The following is a 20,230-nucleotide window of genomic DNA, read 5'->3' as shown; positions in this document are numbered from 1 at the left end:
AGAGCCCGCCCCGCCGCGCGCCCTGTGGCTCCGCGGGGGCGGCGCTACGGTGGCCGGCGGGGCTGCGGGCGGGTTCGGCCGCTCCGCGTCCCGCCATGGGCGGCCGCATCGAGTGCGTGTTCTTCAGCGAGTTCCACCCCACGCTGGGGCCCAAAATCACCTACCAGGTGCGGGGCGAGGGCCCGGGGCCCGCAGTGCCTGCCCGCGGCAGGGGACTGAGACGGGGCCGCGGCAGCGGCCGTGGAGGGGAAGGGGGCGCAGGGACTGGGGCGGCGGGCGCGCCCCGGGGCGGACGGGCTCGGCTGGAACGGGAGCTCTGTGCCGCCGCAGGTCCCCGAGGACTTCATCTCCCGGGAGCTGTTTGACACCATCCAGGTGTACGTCATCACGAAGCCCGAGCTGCAGAACAAGCTGATCACCGTGTGAGTGCGGGCGAGCCCCGGCCGGGCTCCCGGCCCCGGGCCCAGCCGGTCACTGCGGTGACCCCGGTACCCGTGCGGAGGGTGGGGGTCTCATCTAGGGGTGGCTGGTGCTGCAGCTGCTGCGCCGCCAGCCTTGAATCCAGGAAATCAGAGCAGTCAGGAGAGCTGTGCTGCTTTCGAAAGGACACTGCTTCCTTTTCTGAGGGCTGGCTCTTTCCTCCCCCCTCTCCCTTCAGACTGGGATTTGCACTCTGAGCATGTAGGGCTTAGGCATCACTTTTCCTGCAATATAAAGAAGCCCTGACCTGCAGAGCCGACCGGGAGCCAGCCTCGTGGGGGACTCAAGGCTTCCTGAGGGCACAGAGCAGGTGACAGGTGTCTCCACAGGACAGCCATGGAGAAGAAGCTGATCGGCTGCCCCGTGTGCATCGAGCACAAGAAGTACAGCCGGAACGCTCTGCTCTTCAACCTGGGCTTCGTGTGCGACGCCAGGGCCAAGGCCTGCGCGCTGGAGCCCATCGTGAAGAAGCTGGCTGGCTATCTCACCACCCTGGAGGTACAGGCTGCCTCTGATCCACCCCACAGAGCGTGGGCGCCTCAGCAGCATCCTGGAGCATGGTGGGGGCCGCTGGGCACTGCTGGGACAGGGGCTGGTTTTACAGCGAGGAGGGGATTGTGCTGGTTTCCTGCAGATCACTTCAGTCTTAAAGGGGTACAGGATCTGGGCTCCTGTAGCCAGCAATCCTGTGGGGAACAGCTGACTTGACTTTCTGCTCTCTTCAGCTGGAAAGTGGATTCATCTCCAACGAGGAGAGTAAGCAGAAGCTGGTTCCCATCATGACCATCCTGCTGGAGGAGCTGAATGCCAAAGGGAAGTGCACCCTGCCCATAGGTACGGTGAGGACAGGGCTATGCTGGGAGACAGCTGGGCCATTCCCTGCCCAGGTCAGCTCTGCCTGTGCTGCTCCCAGCAGCTCCCTACCTGTCTCCTTGGAGCTGGAGGTGTCCGACCCAGCCTTGCCCTACCTGGCTCCAAGGGAGGGGTGGGATGGGGTTATGGGCTGCAAGGACCTTGTTCTGTGTGACATTGTGGTGTCCTGGCATTGATGGTTGCAAGCTCCTGAGAGAGCTCTGTTTTGCACGGAGATTGAGCCTTCCCCTTCTCCCGGACAGATGAGTCGAACACCATCCACCTGAAGGTGATTGAGCAGCGTCCAGACCCCCCCATTGTGCAGGAGTACGATGTCCCTGTCTTCACCCAGGACAAGGATGACTTCTTCAATTCCCAGTGGGATCTCACCACGCAGCAGGTCTGTGTGCTTGACACTTTGAAGGGGATCCATTTCCAGACCATCGGAGGAGTTAGGCTGTCCTGGAGATCCCCACGTTTATGAGCACGGTTTGGTGCTGCCCTTGGCTTTGTGCTTGGGCCTGTGAGCAAATCATTCACCATCACGGGGTTAAAGTGCACCTGGGGACGGAGCCTGCCTATCCCAGCTGCTCCCAGATGCAGGGGAGCTGCTTGGGCTTCAGAGTGATGCCTCACTGCTCTCTGCCTCCTCCCCTCCCAGATCCTGCCCTACATCGATGGCTTTCGGCACGTCCAGAAGATCTCTGCAGAAGCTGACGTGGAGCTGAACTTGGTGCGCATCGCTGTGCAGAACCTGCTGTGAGTGCCTGGAGGGGCTGCATGGCCCGAGGAGGGGTGGGTGCTGCCAGAGAGCGCCTCTCACCTTGTCCTGTCTGTCTGCAGGTACTACGGGGTTGTCACGCTTGTCTCCATACTCCAGGTGGGTCGGGCCAGGGAGCGTGGGGCTGTGAGCAGGATTTGGGCAGTGGCTGGGGAGGGTGAGCAGTGGGGTTGGAGTGGGCCAGGCCTGTCTCTCAGAGCTGCAGCTGAGCCAAGCTGGTTTTCCATCACCCTCTAGTACTCCAATGTCTACTGCACCACACCAAAGGTGCAGGACCTGGTGGATGACAAGTGCCTCCAGGAAGAGTGTCTGTCCTATGTCACCAAACAAGGTACAGTGACCCAGCATGGGGATGCTGGCCCAGGCAGGGGGACAGGGCAGCTGAATGGTGACTTGTCCTCGCAGGGCACAAGCGAGCCAGCCTCAGGGATGTCTTCCAGCTGTACTGCGGGCTGAGCCCTGGCACCACCGTGCGAGACCTCATCTCCCGCTACACCCTGCAGCTCCAGAGGGTGGATGAGAGGTCAGAGCCCTGAGGGCAGTGGTGACACTGGGGATGGCAGAGAGAGCAAGCAGGAAGTACTGTGTCTGTAGGGTAGGAGGTGTGAGGCAGTGGCAGGACGCATGGAACAGAAGGGGAATGTGGGGAGCTGGGGCATTTGGCACCTCAGCATTGTGGTCCCAGTCTCTTTCCTCCTCACCCGCAGGAGGCTTATCCAGTTTGGTTTGATGAAGGGCCTTATCCGGCGGCTCCAGAAATACCCTGTCAAGGTGGCCCGGGACGAGCGGAGCCACCCAGCCCGGCTGTACACGGGCTGCCACAGCTACGACGAGATCTGCTGCAAGACCGGTACGGATCCCTGGGACCCACGGGATCCTCTGCTCCGTGTGGGCCCCAGGGCTGGTGGGAGGCAAAGGAATTGCCTGCCCACAGCTGTGCACTGGTCCTGGGTTCTTGCCGCTTTGGGAGCTTTCAGACTGCAGGGAGATGGGACTGTGGGCCAGGCTCTTCTCCAAGCCGGGCTGCCAAGTCCATGTTGCCAGGGGCAGGGCTTGGGGACTCCACGCAGCCCTCTGACACCGCCGCCAGGCACCGCACCGACACCACACTGACACCCTACTGTCTCACCCCCAGGCATGAGTTACAAGGAGCTGGATGAGCGCCTGGAGAACGACCCCAACATCATCGTGTGCTGGAAGTGACGCAGCGATGGCCATCAGCGATGGCCCTCGCTAGAGCTGCGTCCCCCCGCGTCCCGCCTTGTCCCCGCCGCGCCCCCGCCTGCGGCCGCTCCTCCGCGCCGCCGGGGGGCGCCAGAGGCCGCCCCGCGCCGCCGCTGCGGCCGGCCCGCGGCGAGTCCTCCGCGCCGCCAGGGGGCGCCAGCGTGGCGCCGTTGCCTCAGCGACGCGGACGCCATGGCCGCCATGGCCGCCGCGCCGCTGCTGCCCGCCGAGGCCGAGGCGCTGGTGCGGGCCCTGCAGGGCTCCGAGCTGCGGGACATCGGCGGGCAGGGGTGCGGGGACACGGCAGTGGGATGTCCCCGGGTGTCTGTGGGGTGAAAACGTGGAAATGGGACTTTAATTTTGGGGCGGGATCACCTTTGGGGCTGTGGGAGGACAGGAGGGCGCCCAGTTTTGGGGCCTTTCCAGGGCTCACAGTGCGGGTACGGAGGGGTTCCCAAAGGTTTTGGGTGGAGAGGAGGAGTCCTGGTTTTGAAGACCCCCCTGGTTTTGAGGACCCCAGAGGGTCAAGGTGAGGTGGGGTGAGAGAAGGGGCTGCAATTCTGGAGTGTTCCTGGAAGGACTGGGGGAGATTGGAGGGCCCAGGGCGAGGAAGGATCCCAGATCTGAGTGTCTGTGAGGGCAGGGTGATGGAGAGGCTGCCCCTGGTTCTGCGGTGTGCCCTGTGAGGGTGCAGCTGGGGCAGCCAGGAGGGCAGGGCAGTCCCAGCGGAGCTGCAGCCCCAGGCTCGGAGGGCACTGTGGGGTTGGGGGTTGCAGGAGCAGTTTCCCTGCACGAGGGACCCTCGCCGAGCCGGTCACCAGAGGTCTGTGGCACTGGTGTCCTGGCTGGCTGCCCCACAGATGGCTTCGGCAGCACGAGTACGTGGAGAAGCTCAACATGCACAGCATCCTGAGCGCCTCAGCGGGCCAGGAGCAGCTCCTCACCGAGCTGCTGGTCACCCATGCCAAGGTGAGCCTCCCTGGGTGCAGCAGTGATCCCCCTGCTGGGCCTTCAGCCTCCAGCTGGGCTTGTCCTGTGGGCAGTGTGCAATTTTGGAATAAAATGCCAAATGATCTGTTGTGTCTCAGAAAAAGATGTTTCACTGGTGGTGTGTGCCAGTTTTGTTTTTTAAAGAAATTAAAGGTCAAGTTGTGGTATTTCTGCTTGTTGCTGTCTGGTTTCTCTCTTGGAGGTTGTTTTGGTCTCCCTGATGCACTGGTCCCTCCAGTTGCTGATCTCTGCCCTATGCCTGAGGGGTCCCAGTCCCAGGCTGTGAGGTTGCCTGGACCTGCCCAGCTCCTTGGGGTCACCTTCCCCCTGTGCAGCCCAGGAGCTCAGCCCTGTTGTGAGAATCTGCTCGCTTCTGAGCTTGAAGAACAGAGTGTGCCCCAAGCCACGCTCCTCCCTGGGTGACTCCAGTGACCATTAGCAACAAATTGGTTCTCCCTGCAGTGCTGCTCTGAAAGGCTACACTTCCTCATCCTTCCCTGTCCAGATTCCTGTTCTCATTGGGGAGCTGATCTCTGTGGAGATCTGGAAGCACAAGATCTTTCCCGTGCTGTGCCGGCTGGAGGACTTCAAGCCAAGAAGCACCTTCCCCATCTACGTGGTGGTGAGTAGAGGGGGTGGTGGGAATGAGCCTGCAAATGGGTCAGGCACAGCTGTGCTTGAAAATAAATGTCACCCTGAAGGTCTCAGAGCTGAGGGTTTGCATCTCACCAGGCTGAGGTGGGCAGTGGGACACTGGGAAGTTCCTGGTTTCCCAAAATCCATGCCCTTGCCCCCAGGAGGAGACAGGGACTCAGTCCCAGAGAAGCTTGGCTTTGTGGAGAGCTGTCCCCTCTCTAATCCCACAAAGGGGCTTGCAGGAGCTGCTGGGTGGAGCAAAAGCCATTCCTGGAGGCAGCTGTGCTCCTGGCTGTGGCTCCCAGTGCTGCCCTGCTCCCAGGCAGTGACACACCTGGGGTGTTTTCCCCACTCTGAGCACTGTTTTCCTCCAGCCAGAGGCTCTCCACTGTAATATGCCTCTGGGCTAACAAAAATGTAGCTTTTTCTTACTGAGCTCCTGGGTCCAGTGGTCCCTTGGGCCATTCCTGGCAAGTGAATGATCTCCAGATCTGGGCTTCCTTGCTGAGGGATGTAGCCCTTGACCTAAGGGAAATCTGCCTGAGGCTTGGAAGTTTTAACCCATTTTCAGTGCAGACAAACACCTTGCAGGGGCAGGGTGGTGAGCAGCCGATTGCCTCGGGCAGCTATCCCATAGTTCCCAGGCTCGGACAAGGCTGGCTGCCCCAGTCCCAGGGCCTGGGAGAAGCACAGCCATGCAGAGCACTGTCCCAGCTCAGGCACTGGCTCTGTTCTGGTGCCACAGCCTGCAGCTTGCCCGAGGGCAGTGGTTGTCCTGCCCCTGCAGCACAGGCAGAGCCTGAAGAGCCCTGCCTGCTGGGAAGTGTGGCTCTCCATTGGCATGTTGGAGTGTCACGGGCATGTCAGCATAAATACTAACATGAACTGCATGAACTGGAGTTGTTTTGAAGGTTGCATCACTTGTATTTTTCTTGTTAGCCACAACTACATAAGCAGCTTCTCAGAAAAGCCCTTTTCCCTGTCCCAATGCCCATGTCCCCAGTGCTGCTCCACCCTTACCTCACTCTTGCCATTCTCCTTCCACAGCTGTACCATGAAGCCTCCATCATCAACCTCCTGGAGACAGTGTTCTTTCACAAGGTGAGAGACAGGTTCAGCTTTCCTCAAGTGGAAAGCCCCTGGGGGAGGAAGGCTGTGGGGACTGACCCTGTGTGGAACCCTTGTTGCTGTGAAGGAGATCTGTGAGTCAGCAGAGGACAGCATTCTGGATTTGATTGATTACTGCCACCGCAAGCTGACGCTGCTGGCAGCTCGGAGCACCAAGGCACAAGCAGTGACCTCAGCAGAGCTTCGTGCTGAGCCTCTGGCCAGCCCCTCGTCCATGCAGGTGAGGAGAATGCCCTGCAGTTCCCTGGGGACATGTGTGGTGAGCAATGTGGTTAGCCTGCAGAGGCACAGGGAGGCCTTTTCATGGCTTGCAGCCCTGGCACCTCCTGCCCACCTCAGAGGGTGCCTGGTGCTTCTGTGTGCCTGTGGCTGCATCCACCCCCCTCCACTCTGCAGCCTGGCTTCTGCCCCGCCTGGTGCTAATGCCAGCCTCAGGCTTCCTGAAGGACTTGCTCAGAATTCTGGGGTGGGACACACAGAGTTGATGGGCAAAATACTCAGTAGAGGGGTTTGGCCATTTGCTGTTGCTCTTGGAAGCTGTGTGGATATCTCTCCCTGAAGCCACCCTGGGTCAGGCTGCCACTATGGCCAGCCAGGGTTAACCATGAGAGAGTTCCAACAATCAAGAATTGTCCTCATGTGCTTCCCCCAGCCTCCTTTATTCTCTGAGAAACCTCCCCTGAGCTGGTCCAGGCCAGCAGCGATCCCTGAGCTTTCTCAGTCAGATATTCCAGGCTGACACACACACACCTTCCCAGAGCAGGAGCTGTTTCTGCCTTTGGTGCCTCTCAGCACCTGGAACTGCACGTCAGGAGGAGTATCTGGAAGAGCAGGGTTAAAGGGAGAGCCTGAACCTTCCCTTGCCTCCATCCTTTGGCTTGTTGCCCAAGCACATACTTCTCTTTCAGAAAAGGGAAGGAAGTGGAGGGATCTGGAGCACAATAGGGATGTTTTCCAGGAAATGCTTTCCCAGCTGGGGAGGGGAAGGGGGTGTCTCTGTTACTGCTTTGACACGAACATGAAAACCCAGACCTTTTCTAGCCAATAGGGTTCTCAAAAGCACTCATCTTCCAGAGAGCCTGGCTTCCTCTGATTCATTCCAGCCTCTCCTGACCCTGTGTACAATAACCCCTGTGAAAAAGCTGTTCCTCCATGTCCTGTGTTGTGGAGCCTGCTGTCCTTTGGAACTGTGTATGGTGGTAACCCCAGTTCTATTGTCCCCTTGAAGCACAGGCAAAAGATAGTCCCTGTCTCAAGGCAGCAGAGATGAGGTCTGGGTACCAGGAGGAGCTGTAGGACAAACCTCACTAGGGCAGTTTGGAGAGGGAGGAGGCAGGAAGAGCCCACAAGACTCTCTTAGTGGTATGGGGCACCAGTACAGGGAGCACAGAGCTGCTTACCACAGAAATCTGGACGGCAACTGTTGCAGTGGCTCTTTGGAGAAATACAAGAAGCTGAGGTCAGAGCTCTGCACGCTGAGTGTGAGCTGCATCTGGGACTGGAGAGGGGCTGTGCCTGAGCCAGGGACAAGGACTTGGCACCTCTCAGAATGGCCCTCCCCTGGTCTCGAAAGAGCTGAGTCAGAGGATGGTCAGGCTGGTGGGGGATGAGGGGGGTGTCCATGCTGTCTGGGAAGGGAAGGAGCCTGGGTTAGAGCATGGCACAGGTGTGGGCTGGGATAACCACAGGCAGATATTCTAGCTGGCTGTTCCAAGCTGGAGGGAAGAGGCAGATCCAGGAGGGGTGGACACAGGACTGCAGCTGCATCAGGGCCAAGTTTTTCCCTCCTCTTCCTCCTCCTCTGGTTCCTCTGCTGATCATGCAGCTCCCCCCTCCTTCAACCCTCACAGGTCTCCACAGGGCCATGGGCCACAAGATGGTCCCAGGAAGGGAGAGAGGCAAAATTTGGGACCAGCCTCTTTTAGGGGGTGTTCTTGTACAGGAGCATGGCAGCCAGTAGCCACCCACGAGCTGTTAGGAACAGGGACATGAGGGAAGAGCAACTGTGGACTGCAAGCACTTCTGTGGCTGTGCTGGCAAACAGGCAGTGTTGGCACAGCTGAGACAAGAAACTGTTTTTCAGTGCTCTGTTTTCCTACCCAGACTGTGGTTACCAATGCAGTCAACAGCCTGCCTCTCTGTAGCTCCTGGAAAATGGGGCCTGAAATCCCAAGGCTGATCCTGTCCCTCCACAGGAGCTGCAGAAGCAGGCAGAGGTGATGGAGTTTGAGATTTCCCTGAAGGCCCTGTCTGTGCTGCGGTTCATCACTGACCAGGTGGACAGGTAAGTGCCCAGGAGCAGCAGAGGATGTGCCCAGCTCTCCAGATGGGATTCCTGTGGGGTCACAGCGGGTGCCTGGACCCCTTTCAGCAGCTGGCTGCATCCACAGTGACAATGGCACTGTGCTCTGGGAAGCAAACGCAGCAGCAGTCCACCCTGCTCCATGGTACTCCTGGGAACTCAGATCATTGTTTCTTTCCTGCCTCTCCCAGTTGCCTCAGGGAGCATTTGTAGGTACAAATTCTGGCATTAATCTGTAAGTGCTGTTTCTCCCTTTCTGTCATATCTCCAGTCTGCCCCTGAGTGCTCTGACACGAATGCTGAACACCCACAACCTGCCCTGCCTCTTTGTCGAGCTGGTGGAGCATTGTCCCTGGAGCTTCTGGGAAGCAGGAGGTATGGATCATGCCCCATGGTCTCTGCTGTGCTGGGATGTACATCCACTGAGGCATCTGCTGTAGGAGTCCTTGCAGAGCTGTTCCCCCTCTGGCCTCCCCTCCAGCTCCTCAGTGCTCCCTGCCTGGAGCTGTTCAGCTCGAGAGCAGCTGCAGCACAGCTGGGCTGGGGACCCGGCAGTGCTCCCAAAAGCTGATCCTCACTCAGGGCTGGGTCTCTTCTGAGTGATCACAGCCAGCACTGGAGTGTAGCACTTCGGCCAGCCCCACGTGCTCCTCTGAGGAGTCTTCTGGACACAGAAAGACCGGAGTGCCTGTCCCAGCTTCTCTGCACCTTTTGGGGCAGTGCTCACTGGAGCCAGACGTGCTCTCTCCCAGCAGCAAACGTTGCCCTAATTCTGCTGCTGGTCCCTGAGCTTCACTCTTCCAAAGGCCCCTGATCAGGCTGTGCCCATTGGCAATCATCCCCCACCTTTGCAGCCAGGCATGCCCCCCACAGCCCCCCAGCCTCCCCCTGCCTTCCCTGTGGTGGGGCTCAGCCTGGGCCGTGGGAAGCGTGCTGGCCCAGCCCTGCTCGGGGGTCACAGCGGGGGCAGGGCAGGAAGAGCTCGGGGAAGCATGTGGCTGTGCCTGCCGAGAGCAGCCCAGCTGGATGCGGGAGCTTTCCTCCTTCCTCCAGCCGAAACACATCCCTTCTCCCTGCCTGTGTGCTCGGGGTGTGAGAGGGAGCTTTGATCCAGGGTCCTGAGGGAGGGACCGGAAAGAGACGAGCACAAAGGCATTTCCAGGCTGTGCAGATGCAGGGGCACATCCTGCTCCATCCCCCTAGAGCCACACAGTAGCTGTTGGAGCTTGTTTTGTCATATCTGTTATAGTCATGCTGCTTCTGGCTCTGCCTGGCAGAGGAAACTCGAGAAGAGTGGCCATGCTGGTACCCCAAAATGGGTCTCTCCACTCACACTGTTGTTGCAGCATGCACTGCCCTGCTGCCCACCAGTGCTCTACACTCTTGGCCAAGTACAGAGGGAGATGTTTCAGGGATCTTTTGTTCCTGCCACAGCAATATTGGTTTATATAATACATATATAGAATATATATATAATACAATATATATAATTGGTTTATATAAATACGTGTATTTTCTGCTTTTCATGTTCTCTGATATTTTGCCTCAGTACCAAGTAGGCTGCTATGTGGAGCAAAGGGTGGGGAAATTGAGGCAGGCAGAAGCAGAGGGTGAGGTGAGGCAGTGAGCACAGGCCAGCATCCCCCTGCTGAGCTGTCTTCCTCCAGGCAGCACTGTGTCTCCCTGGTTCTGATCCTCAGGCAAGCTCAAGAAGTTTGAGAATGGCACGTGGCATGTGGTGCCCCCTGAGGACCAGGTGAAGATGACCAAACTCGATGGGCAGGTGTGGCTTGCCCTCCTCAACCTCCTGCTCAGTCCCGAGTGCCAGCGCAAATACCGCTTCGATGGCTTCAACAAGAGCCAGCTCCTCAAGGTAGGACCCTGCAGCACGAAGGCCCTGGGTCCTTGCCAGCACTGGGCACCTCCAGATATCTGTCCCCACCCTCACTGCGGGTTCCAAGGAGGTGTGGTGGGAGAACAGCAGGTCTGTCACTGTAGCAGCAGCAGCAAAGCTTGTGTTTATGAGTGCACCTCATGAGGCCCCCACTGGTCTCTCTGCCACTGCCCCTCAAATCCCTGCTCTTGCCCTGCTGCATCCCCAGCTCTGCCTCCCTTGTCCTGACCCCTTTCCATTCACTTTTCTCCCCCCTTCCATGGCCACAGCTCCGTGCATTCCTGACAGACGTCCTCATTGACCAGCTGCCCAACCTGGTGGAGATGCAGAGATTTCTGAGTTACCTCGCAGTGACAGACCCTGCTCCCCCTAAAAAAGATCTCATCCTGGAGCAGGTATCCTGTGGCTTTTCCTTCACCTCTACAGCTGCTCTGGTTTAAGCCTGATGGCTCCCTACCCTTTTTTTCTTCCAGCAAGCTCAGCTCTGGCATGATGATGCCCTGGAAAAACAGCCAAGTACCCATTTCAGTTACACCCTTTTTGCCAGCAAAGCTGCCTGTGGCTGACGTGAGAGCCTTGTCCTGCCCTGCAGTGGCCAAGCATAAAAGCATAAATGCTGGGTTATAAACAGCTCTCCAGGTCACACTGAGCCCCTGGGATGGCAGCTGCATGGGGCAGACATAGGCACTGGCTTGTTTTGACAATTAACTCTTCATTTGACATCTATCAGTGTTTTCATGTTGAATTCTGGACTCCCCAGGGAAGTACCCTTTTACAGCCCTGGTCTGAGGCTGCTTGGCACACTGTGTACAGAGGGGCATCATGGTCTGGTGATAGAGCCTGGAGTTAAACTGGTCCCAGCTGGTGTCTGGGCCTTTGGGAGTTAGGCCATGAAAGTCTTTAAACAGCAAAGAGGTTCTTGGGGGCTTTAATCCATGCAGTGGTAATCTCTGGAGAAAAGTGTTTTTATGTGTTTCTACTGCCTTCTTGTGAGCTGAGGGGAGAAACTGAGTATGGGGGCAGATCTGCAAAGAGGCTGCTGAGAAAAGCTGGGAGCAGAGGGGCTCTTCCCCACTGCCAGAGGCTCCCACACTGCTTCCTGGAGGAGATGGGTCTGTTGGGCAGTGGCCGTCTGGGCTGTCCCCAGTGGCAGCACGCTGTCCCCAATGGGAGCACGCTGTCCCCATCGCAGCTGGCGGCATGGCCTGGGAGGAGGGTGATGTGCCCTGTCAGAGGTGCCTGTGGCTGAGCTGGAGACACGGCCCAGGCTGGGAGCTGGAGCTGGGGAAGCTGCATAATGGCAAGCTGAGCTGTTGGGGCTGGGGCTGGCATCAGAGCAAGGTGGACATGGATTCACACCCCATGCTTGACTGCCAGCGTGTTGGTGGCACAGTGACAAGCAGCTGCATGCTGGGGACCTCCTGTAGCCCTCAGTCAGGCTGCTGCCCTTCTCCATAGCTCTGCTTTTGTGCCTGCCCCTGCCAAGGGCTAGGGCTGAGCCTGGGGGCAGGCACAGGGAGGCAGCGGGAAGCACAGATATGGGCTCCCTGCTCTGCCCAGAGAGTGCTGAACTCACTCCTTGTTGCTGAGCCAAGCTAAGGAACGGACTTTTTCCATTTGGCTGCTTCCAGAGCAGCCTCCTCCCCTTCCTTGGCTATTTTTACTCTGCTGGAGAAGGCAGCGCTGTTTGAAGCTGCACGGTCCCCTCCAGAGCCGAACTCAGCACGCTGCTCTTGGCTGGGATGTTTCCTTCTGGCCGGCCAGCCCTTCCCCGGGTGTTCATCTTCAGGGAAATGACGAGCGGAAAAATCTGCTCAGACAAACGGCTCTGGAGCATGGGGTTCACTCTGCTGCCACACGCAGGGTGCTGAGGTCTCAGGGCTTTCTTCTCAGCAGCACAGGCCTCAAGGCTGAACACTTACTCCCAGCTGGACCCCAAAGAGGTCCTTGTTTCATCTCAATGCCCACTGGAGGGTGGATCCATCCCCTCCATGTACCCAAAAGCATACCCTGACCACCTCTGCCTGCCCTCCTGGAGGACCATGCGTCTTGTGCATAGGGCTGGCTGCCTTCTCCCCAGATTACAGCATCCTTTTCAGGCTGTTAGCACCTCTTCTTCTTGCACTGCATCTCCCACCAGGTTCCTGTCATCTGGGACCATATCCTCAAGAAAAACTCAGGGAAGTGGGAGGCCATTGCCAAGCACCAGGTGAAGCACGCTTTCAGCCCCACTGAGGAGGAGCTGAAGCTGCAGGCAGGCAGGTGAGGCTGGAGCAGGTTTGCAGAGTGCCCAGTGGAACCAGTATCCCCATGAGCAGAGCTGGAGCTCGTCACTGGGAGGACAGAGGGGTCCTGTGGCACTGGCTGGAGATGTCCCCTCAGTGGCAGGGTGCAACAGGGATAGCTCACTGTCGGCCATTCCCTGTAAGCAGCCTCATCCCTCTCTGCCTGCACAGGTGGGCACAGACCTACAGCCTGGACATGATGGAGGCTCTGGCCCCTGACAAGCCCCGTTGCAGGGTGTGTGGTGTAGAAGCAACCAAGCGCTGCTCTCGCTGCCGGAACGAGTGGTACTGCACACGGTAAGGGAGCCCTGCCACCCCCTTGGGACCCCTGCAGCCCCCCTGGGCCTCCCTGCAGCTCCTCAGTACTCCCCAGAGCACCACAGGGTCTCACTGGAGAATTCTGTGGGAGGGCCAAGCAAAGCCAGGGGTCCCACCACTGCTCAGCACCACCAGCTCTCTGCTGGCCATGTACCTCTGTGAATTTTGTGGGGAGGCTGATGTGCTGGGCTGCTGGTGGAGGAGGTGTTGGTGAAGGTTATGTTGCTGAGGTGCTGAGCTGCCTCTGCCCACAGCAACAGCAGTGACAGGCTGGGTTTTCCATGGTGACACTGTCTTCCTCCTCCCACCTTGGTGGGGCACAAGTAGGAAAGCACCCATGACCCCATGGGTGCAGGTGACAAGCTGGGATGTGGCAGCTGGGACGGTGGCAGTAAATTAAATCTCTGGTCCTGGACCATCTGGCAAGGTCTGTCGTTAAACCTTCTTAACCCCCAGCACTGGGGCTGCATCCACCCCCTCTTAGTCTAATGCTGGGCTGTATCAGCTCTCTCCCAGCTCACAGAGGGTGCGGTCATGGAGTTTGTCCTTCTTGCTGCTTTGCCAACAGAGATGGATATGACTCCAGTGCCCCTGACAGCAGCTTCCCCCTCTGCAGGGCATGCCAGGTGCAGCACTGGCAGAAGCACAAGCCTGCCTGCAACCTGATGGCTGAGGTGCCAAGGAGTGTGGATGGTCTGTAAGAAAAGTGGTGTCTGGCAACTGGCCCATGGCTCACAGAGTCGGAGGTTCCCCTGGTGTGTAGCCCAGAGCGGGAAAGAAGCTGGCAAGGGCCCCTTCTGCCTGCTCCCAGCTGCAGGCAGCACAAGCCTGGGCTATCCTCTCCTCTCCCACCACCTCACCATTCTGCCTTCTCCAATAAACCTCCTTGTGCATCCCACAGTTGCTTGGCTTCTGTGTTTTCTCTCCTAGCTGAACGTAACAAACTGCTTCGTCCCCTCCTTTCCACAAAGTGGGAGGCGTGTGTCCATTTTCTCTGCAACAACAGAAATCCCTGAGAACCCGAAAAAAATTGTGAGGGTATGGTTACCTTACTGCATCTGGGAGGGAAGGGAGTGAGAAGGCTTCTGTGCCGTCTCACCATTGTTAGAGCAGCGTGGGGAGCAGAGGATGTGGTTTGCACGAGCATCTTGCTGTGAGAAAGAGTTTCTTGGGTATTTGTCATCTCCCACCTTGCAGGGACAATTCACCCCATTTCCTCGCTCTTGATGTGATGTTAGCACCAAGGGCTTGGTCCTCTGCCCACCAGCATTACCAGTAAACAGGTTCTACTGGTGGGGATACCCTGGGGTGCATCTCACTGGTCAGCAGCTGCTGCCAAAGGGCTGGAGCCTTGGTCTGAGCACAGCTGGGAAAGGTTGGCCATGTCCTTTTTCTGATGGGGCACTGGAGAATCCGACACATAAAAATAAGCTTTGCACCAAGGCTGCTGCTGCAGGAGCCACGGCAGCAGGCAGGAAACCATCTCGTCCAGCTGCAGCCGCGGCTGAGCAGCCCGCGCCCGGAGCTCAATAAACTCCTCACCCCAAACCCGTGCTGCACGTCCAGGGCTGCAGCCACCGGGAGCAGGAGCGCTCTCCGTAGCTCTCGGTCTGCTTCTCACCCGCCGCCAGGGGTGCTTCCAGCCCCTTCCTCACTGGGAAACTGAGGCAGGGAGCACAGTTTGTCCTCCTCCTGCGAGAAGAGGCAGAGAGAGCGGAGCGGCTGCAGCGGGCCCCCCTTCCTCCGCGGCGGCTCCGGGAACCTCATCCCCGCCTCCAGCCCGCCCCGCCGGGCTCGCCGGGACTGGAGTTGGCGATCGGGAGCCCGGGGCATTGAGCCCCATCTTTCCTGCCTCAGTTTCCCCGCAGTGCCCGATCGAGGCGGCCCCTCCCGATCCCCGCCCCGGCCCCGGCCCCGGCCCGGTGCCGGCCCCCGCCCCGCCGCCGAGCTGCGCCCGCGGCCGCCGGGCCATGGAGCTCATCGAGCTGCGGGAGCTGCAGCCGGAGCCGCGGCCGGGCCGGGGCCGCCTGGAACGGGCCAACGCGCTGCGCATCAGCCCGGCCCGCCGGCCCGGCCCCGGGGCGCACCCTGACCCGCGGCTGACGGCGGCACCGGGCGCCGGGCACCGCTTCGAGCCGCGGCGCCGCGGGCTGCACACCTGGTGCGATCTCTGCGGGGACTTCGTCTGGGGCGGCGGCAGGAAGAGCCTCCAGTGCCGCCGTGAGTACCGCGCCGCGCCCCGGGCCCCCGCACCCCCGCCGCCGGGCACGCCCGCACCCCCGCCAGGCTCCGGGCGTCCCGCCGCTCGGCTTCCTCAGCACCGGGCACCCCCAGCGAGCACCGGGCATCCCCACCACCGGGCACACTCACCACTGGGCGTTCCCACCGGGCATCCCACCAACCGGCCACCTCTACAGGACACCGAGCATCCTGGTAGTAGGCAGCCCCGCTGAGCACCGGCTGTCCCACTGGTGGGCATGAGTTTCCCAGCACCGGACATGCTGCCACCGGACACTCCCACCACCAGCGGGTGGGGCATCGGGCACCCCCACGGGCCCCCACCCTCTGGTAGTGGGCCCCCTCACTGTGCACCGGCTGCCCCACCACTGGGCACAGGCATCCCGCACCAGGCACCAAACATCCCAGCACAGGGCACCTCAATAATAATTACCCCCACCAGGCATCCTGGTGCCAGGCATTTCCATTAAGTTGGGCATCACCATTCTGGGCAGCTGCAGCAGGCACTGGGCTTCTGGGCACCAGGAGTTGCCACCAAACACTGGACACCCCTGGATCGGGCACCCACACCAGGCACTGGCAGCCCCATACAGAATACCCTCACACGGCACCATGCATCCCTGTACTGGGTACCTGCACCAGGTACCAGGTATTCCAGCATGGGGTACCCACACTGGCCACTGGGAATCCCAGCACTAGACACCCACACTGGGCAGCCCAGTACCAGGCACTGAGCACACCATGCTGGCCAGCACAGCAGGGAACACAGCAGCCCTGGCCAAGACATGGCACAGTGCTATCTCCCTGAGCCCCTGGGCACAGCATGAGCAGACAGCTGATGCTGTCACCGTGTGCCAGCCCTTGTCCCAGCCAGTGCCCTGACCCCCAGGCTGTGCACAGTGGTGACCCTGCTTCTGTCTCTGTCCCCAGACTGCAGCTTCACCTGCCACTACCGGTGCCGGGCCCTGGTGCAGCTGGACTGCGGTGGCCCCCCAGGTGCTGGTGATGAGGACGATGGCAATGAGCAGGTGCTGGAGAAGGACACCAACGTGGTAAGGCCTGTGCCTGTCTGTGAGGGAGAGCTTGCGCAGGGAGTGGCAAACTGGGGGCTACGCTGGGCTCGGGGGGGCTGAGCTGGGCTGTGCCATGTGAGGCCATGGCATGGCATGCCAGGCTGTGCCATGCCAGGCTGTGCCAAGCCTTGCTGAGCTGGGCTTGGCTGGGCTTAGCTGAGCTGAGTGCAGCTAGCATGCCAGGCTGTGCCATGCCAGGCTGCACCATGCCAGGCTATGCTGTGCCACGTTGGGCTGTGCCAAGCCTTGATGGACTGCACTGCGCTGGTCTGGGCTGAGTAAGGTCGTGCCATGCCATGTTGTGCCATGTCGGGCTATGCTGTGCCAAGCCAGGCTGTGCTGTGTCCTGCCCGTGCCGCGCCGCCCGCACCACACCGTGCCCGAGCCGAGCCGAGCGCAGCCGGGACTCAGCCGTGTCCGGGCGGGCGCGGGTGAAGTCACCGCCGGAAGCGGGGCCGCCGCGCCGCCCCCGGCCCGCGTCACCCCGCGGCCGGGGCGGGGCGGGGGGGACCGCGCTGAGCCGGGAGCGGGCAGGGCGCGGTAGACGCCGCGCCGAACCGAGCCGGGACAGGAGCGCGATAGGGACCGGTCTGAGCCGAGCCGAGGACGGGACCGCGATAGACGCCGGGCGGAGCCGAGCGGGACGGTGATAGGGACCGGGCGAAGCTGAGCCGGGACTGAGAGTGCGACCGGGCGGAGCCGAGACGCCATAGGGACCGAGCGGAGCCGAGCCGGGCCAAGGGCCGGGCTGAGCGGAGCCGGGCCAAGGACCGGGAGCGGGCTGAGCCGAGCCGGGAGCGGAGCGAGCCGGGCCCCGGCCCGGGGGCCGGTCGGGCTGGCGCGAGGCCGGGCGTGCCCGTGTGCTCGCCGCCCCGGCGGGGCCGCGGGGCGGCCGGGCCGGGCCGTGCCCACCGCCACCGCCGCCGTGCCCGTGGCCGGGCCGGGGGCCGGCGGGCCCGGGGGCTGCGGGGCGGCGGCGTTGGCTCTGCGGCGGGGCGGCGCGGGGGGCACGGGGGGCAGCACGGCCAGCAGCGGCTACTGCAGCCAGGAGGACTCCGACTCCGAGCCCGAGCTCTTCTACACCGCCCGCACCTCCCTCGGCCGCCGCCCGCGCCGCCGCCAGGTCGGTCCCGGGCCGTGACGTAATGGGGGACACGGGTGACGTCATCGGGAGCACATTCCCCCGGCTGGGTGCTGGGGAGCAGGCGAGGGTGGGCTTGGTGCGTGGGGAAACTAGAGGTGTCGGTGGTCTTTTCTTAGAGGTGAGCTTGGCCCTGCTGTGGGGCAGGAGTGGGGTCGAGCATGGCCGTGCCGGGGGACACGGTGGCCCTGTCCGGTTGGATGTGGGGCGAGTGGAGTTTCGCTGCCTGGCATGGGCATGCCAAGGTCCCCTCAGGGCTGGAGCTGCTGGAGTTTTGGGGGTGCCGGGACAAACTCCCCGAGCAGCTTCACAGCTGTCCCCATCCTGCAGGGTCCTGCAGTGCCTGCATGCTGTGGGGCGGCTGTCGGGACTGGGGACCCCTCAGTGCCGTGGGGACATGTGCAGCGCTGTGTGGCAGCTCCGCGGCCCCGCGTCAATACTCATTAGCGGGTGCCGGTGGCAGCGACGCCGAGCCAGGACGCTCGGTCCCCCGTGTGCGGGGCCAGCACTTTGAAGTGGGGTGCCGGCGGCCAGGGCGGGCTGCACCCCCAGCCCGGCCCTCCTGCCTCCAATCTCAGGGCGGCCCCGCGGGCTCGGAGCCTGCCCAGACGCCCTGGTGCCGGGCTGGCGGCTGCCGGCGCTCTGCCTTGGGGACGCCTCTCAGATCTGGGGTGCCGGCAGCGGACGCGCGGCTCCGATCTGGGGTGCCGGCAGCGCGATCGCACAGCCCTGCAGCCCGGGGGACGGGCGTCTTGGGGGCGGTCGGTGCCGGTGTCCCCGGAGCAGGGCTGGGGCCGCGGTGAGCTCAGCTGTGCGTCCCCGGCACAGCCCAGCTCAGCGCCGGCCGGGCTGATGCAACCCCGTGCAACCCGGGGCTTCGGGGTGGGCTGGGGGCCGGCGCGACACCGAGGCAGGCGGGACTGTACCCCCCGGTCTCTGCGCCGCTCAGCCCGGCTGCTGTCCCGCAGGATGAGCCCAGCGAGTGGGAGAAGACAGAGCTGGACCAGGTGCAGGTGGAGCAGCGGATCAAGGAGTACAACAGCCAAATCAACAGCAACCTCTTCATGAGCCTGGTACGGGGTCGGCATAGGGCCGGGGTGGGTCACGGTGCCCTGCCCTGACCCCACTCACCCCTCACCGGTGTCTTGTAGAACAAGGATGGCTCCTACACCGGCTTCATCAAGGTGCAGCTGAAGCTGGTTCGTCCTGTCTCGGTGCCATCCACCAAGCGGGGCCCGTCCCTGCAGGCGGGGCGGCCACACCCCCAGGGGGTGAAGCGCCGCACGTCCTTCTACCTGCCCAAGGGGACCGTCAAACACCTGCACATCTTCTCACACACCCGCGCCAGCGAGGTCATCGATGCCCTCCTCCGCAAGTTCACCGTCATCGACAACCCCCGCAAGTTTGCCCTCTTCGAGAGGTCTGAGAAGGATGAGCAAGGTAGTGCCCAGCATCACACTGTCTGCAAAGTGGTTGCCATGTCCCCATACAGGCAATTTCCCCTGGGTGGTGCCAGTTCATGGTGGTGATGTCCCCAGGATCCCTCATGGTGGCAGCAGCATGTCCATGGCAGTGGTGTCCCCCTAGTGGTGGTGTCCCCCATGGTGGCAATATTACGGCAGTGGTGCCCCAACAGTGACAGCTTTCCTTAGGCAGCAGCATCCCCTTGGTGACAGCATCCCTGTAGCAGTGGTGACAGTGTCCCAGCAGTGGTGTGCCCTGTGGTGATGATGTCCCCATAGCAGCAGCATCTCTGTAGCAGCAGTGATGTCCCCGTAGTGGCAGTGTCCCCGCGGTGACACGCAGCCCCATTGCAGTGTATCTGCGGAAGCTGGGTGACGAGGAGCAGCCCCTGCGGCTGCGGCTGCTGGCTGGCCCTAGCGAGAAGGTGCTGAGCTTCATCCTGAAGGAGAACGAGACCGGAGAGGTGAACGTAAGTGCGGGGACGGGGAGGGGGCTGGCACCCTCATTGCCCGGGGCGGTGGCCATGGGTGACCATGCAGGTTCCCGTCGCGATGGCAGCCCTTGTGCCTGCAGTGGGACGCCTTCACGCTGCCGGAGCTGCACAACTTCCTGCTGATCCTGCAGCGGGAGGAGGAGGAGCACGTGCGGCGGCTGCGGCACCGCTACGCGCGCTGCCGCCAGAAGATGCAGGAGGCGCTGGCCGCGCTCACGCCGGGGTGACCGCGGGGATCGCAGCCGAGGCCAGCCAGTGCACCAGGATCCTCGCCCACCGGCGGTGGGGGCGGCAGGGAGGGGGGGTGGAACGGGGCACCACGGACCCACCGGGCTGTCACAGCCCCCATGGGGCTGGCCCAGAGAGTGAGGGTTCCTGGTGGGAGCGAGAGCGAGTGTCACCCGGGAGTGGGTGTCCCCAGGGAGCGTGTGTCCTGGGGGGAACGAGTGTACCCTGGGGGATTGCGTGTCCCCAAGAGAGCGTATGTCACCTGGGGGATTGCGTGTCCCCAGGGGAGTGGGTGTCCCGAAGGGAGCGTGTGTCTTGCGGGAAGCAAATGTTACCTGGGGGATTAGGTATCCCCAGGGGAGTGGCTGATATGGGGGGAGCGAGTGTCCCCGGAGAAGTGAGTGTCCCTGGGAAGAAGCAGGGCATTGAGCACCAATAAAGGCATCTTGGTGACGAGGCCTGGCCTGCGGTGTTGTCTTTGGCGGGGCGGGCTGGTTGGGAAGGGGCGGGATGTGTAATGCCCCGGTGTCAGCGGGCCGTAGGTGCCCGCACGTGGCGCGAGGTGGCGGCAGCGGGACTCGAACCCGGGGCTCCCGCGCTGCCGGCGGCGGGCGGGGAGGAGGGCGCGCCCGCGCCGGTGTCACGTGGTGCGGGCGCCGGAAGTGGCGCGGGCGGCGCTCGGTCGGTGTCGCCGGGCGGCTCC

The 20,230-nt window shown here is 61.7% G+C and overlaps 3 protein-coding genes across 4 annotated transcripts; all 3 read left to right on the top strand.

Moving 5' to 3' along the window:
- The first annotated feature begins 23 nt into the window (after nucleotides 1-23).
- Nucleotides 24-3,406, top strand: NPRL2 (NPR2 like, GATOR1 complex subunit). The gene is made up of 11 exons (XM_021529142.4): nucleotides 24-167; nucleotides 331-422; nucleotides 810-978; nucleotides 1,206-1,314; nucleotides 1,596-1,732; nucleotides 1,994-2,091; nucleotides 2,176-2,212; nucleotides 2,351-2,444; nucleotides 2,519-2,636; nucleotides 2,821-2,963; nucleotides 3,249-3,406. The coding sequence occupies exons 1-11, from the start codon at nucleotides 96-98 to the stop codon at nucleotides 3,314-3,316; spliced, it is 1,137 nt and encodes a 378-aa protein (XP_021384817.1). The 5' UTR covers nucleotides 24-95; the 3' UTR covers nucleotides 3,317-3,406.
- A 108-nt stretch (nucleotides 3,407-3,514) lies between these two features.
- Nucleotides 3,515-13,790, top strand: ZMYND10 (zinc finger MYND-type containing 10). Of its 2 annotated transcripts, XM_077786081.2 has the most exons (12): nucleotides 3,515-3,627; nucleotides 4,198-4,306; nucleotides 4,833-4,949; nucleotides 6,011-6,064; nucleotides 6,159-6,311; nucleotides 8,287-8,375; nucleotides 8,665-8,768; nucleotides 10,094-10,266; nucleotides 10,557-10,682; nucleotides 12,428-12,549; nucleotides 12,744-12,869; nucleotides 13,507-13,790. In XM_077786081.2, the coding sequence occupies exons 1-12, from the start codon at nucleotides 3,530-3,532 to the stop codon at nucleotides 13,589-13,591; spliced, it is 1,356 nt and encodes a 451-aa protein (XP_077642207.1). In that variant the 5' UTR covers nucleotides 3,515-3,529; the 3' UTR covers nucleotides 13,592-13,790. The 2 variants fall into 2 exon arrangements, with proteins under 2 accessions (XP_077642207.1, XP_085446809.1); XM_085590683.1 differs by lacking the exon at nucleotides 10,557-10,682.
- Nucleotides 13,791-14,845: 1,055 nt separating this feature from the next.
- On the top strand, nucleotides 14,846-19,985 carry RASSF1 (Ras association domain family member 1). Its single transcript, XM_021529205.3, has 6 exons — nucleotides 14,846-15,110; nucleotides 16,059-16,180; nucleotides 18,311-18,415; nucleotides 18,494-18,782; nucleotides 19,160-19,275; nucleotides 19,380-19,985. Exons 1-6 carry the CDS (start codon nucleotides 14,861-14,863, stop codon nucleotides 19,524-19,526), a joined length of 1,029 nt encoding a protein of 342 aa, XP_021384880.2. The 5' UTR covers nucleotides 14,846-14,860; the 3' UTR covers nucleotides 19,527-19,985.
- Nucleotides 19,986-20,230: the final 245 nt, after the last annotated feature.

The sequence above is a fragment of the Lonchura striata genome, chromosome 12 (assembly GCF_050655825.1).
Source record: "Lonchura striata isolate lonStrDom1 chromosome 12, ASM5065582v1, whole genome shotgun sequence".
In the NCBI taxonomy this organism is placed as follows: Eukaryota; Metazoa; Chordata; class Aves; order Passeriformes; family Estrildidae; genus Lonchura; species Lonchura striata.
The sequence above is the reverse complement of the archived record's forward strand: the minus strand, read 5'-3'. Positions and strand labels throughout refer to the sequence as shown.

Coding starts and splice junctions, on each gene's coding strand:
- ZMYND10 (XM_077786081.2), top strand. CDS start 3,530: ATGGCCGCCATGGCCGCCGCGCCGCTGCTGCCCGCCGAGGCCGAGGCG. Junction 4,950..6,010: donor CCTTCCCCATCTACGTGGTG/GTGAGTAGAGGG, acceptor CTCCTTCCACAG/CTGTACCATGAAGCCTCCAT. Junction 6,065..6,158: donor AGACAGTGTTCTTTCACAAG/GTGAGAGACAGG, acceptor GTTGCTGTGAAG/GAGATCTGTGAGTCAGCAGA.
- NPRL2 (XM_021529142.4), top strand. CDS start 96: ATGGGCGGCCGCATCGAGTGCGTGTTCTTCAGCGAGTTCCACCCCACG. Junction 168..330: donor GGCCCAAAATCACCTACCAG/GTGCGGGGCGAG, acceptor GTGCCGCCGCAG/GTCCCCGAGGACTTCATCTC. Junction 423..809: donor CAGAACAAGCTGATCACCGT/GTGAGTGCGGGC, acceptor GTGTCTCCACAG/GACAGCCATGGAGAAGAAGC.
- RASSF1 (XM_021529205.3), top strand. CDS start 14,861: ATGGAGCTCATCGAGCTGCGGGAGCTGCAGCCGGAGCCGCGGCCGGGC. Junction 15,111..16,058: donor GAAGAGCCTCCAGTGCCGCC/GTGAGTACCGCG, acceptor CTCTGTCCCCAG/ACTGCAGCTTCACCTGCCAC. Junction 19,276..19,379: donor ACGAGACCGGAGAGGTGAAC/GTAAGTGCGGGG, acceptor TTGTGCCTGCAG/TGGGACGCCTTCACGCTGCC.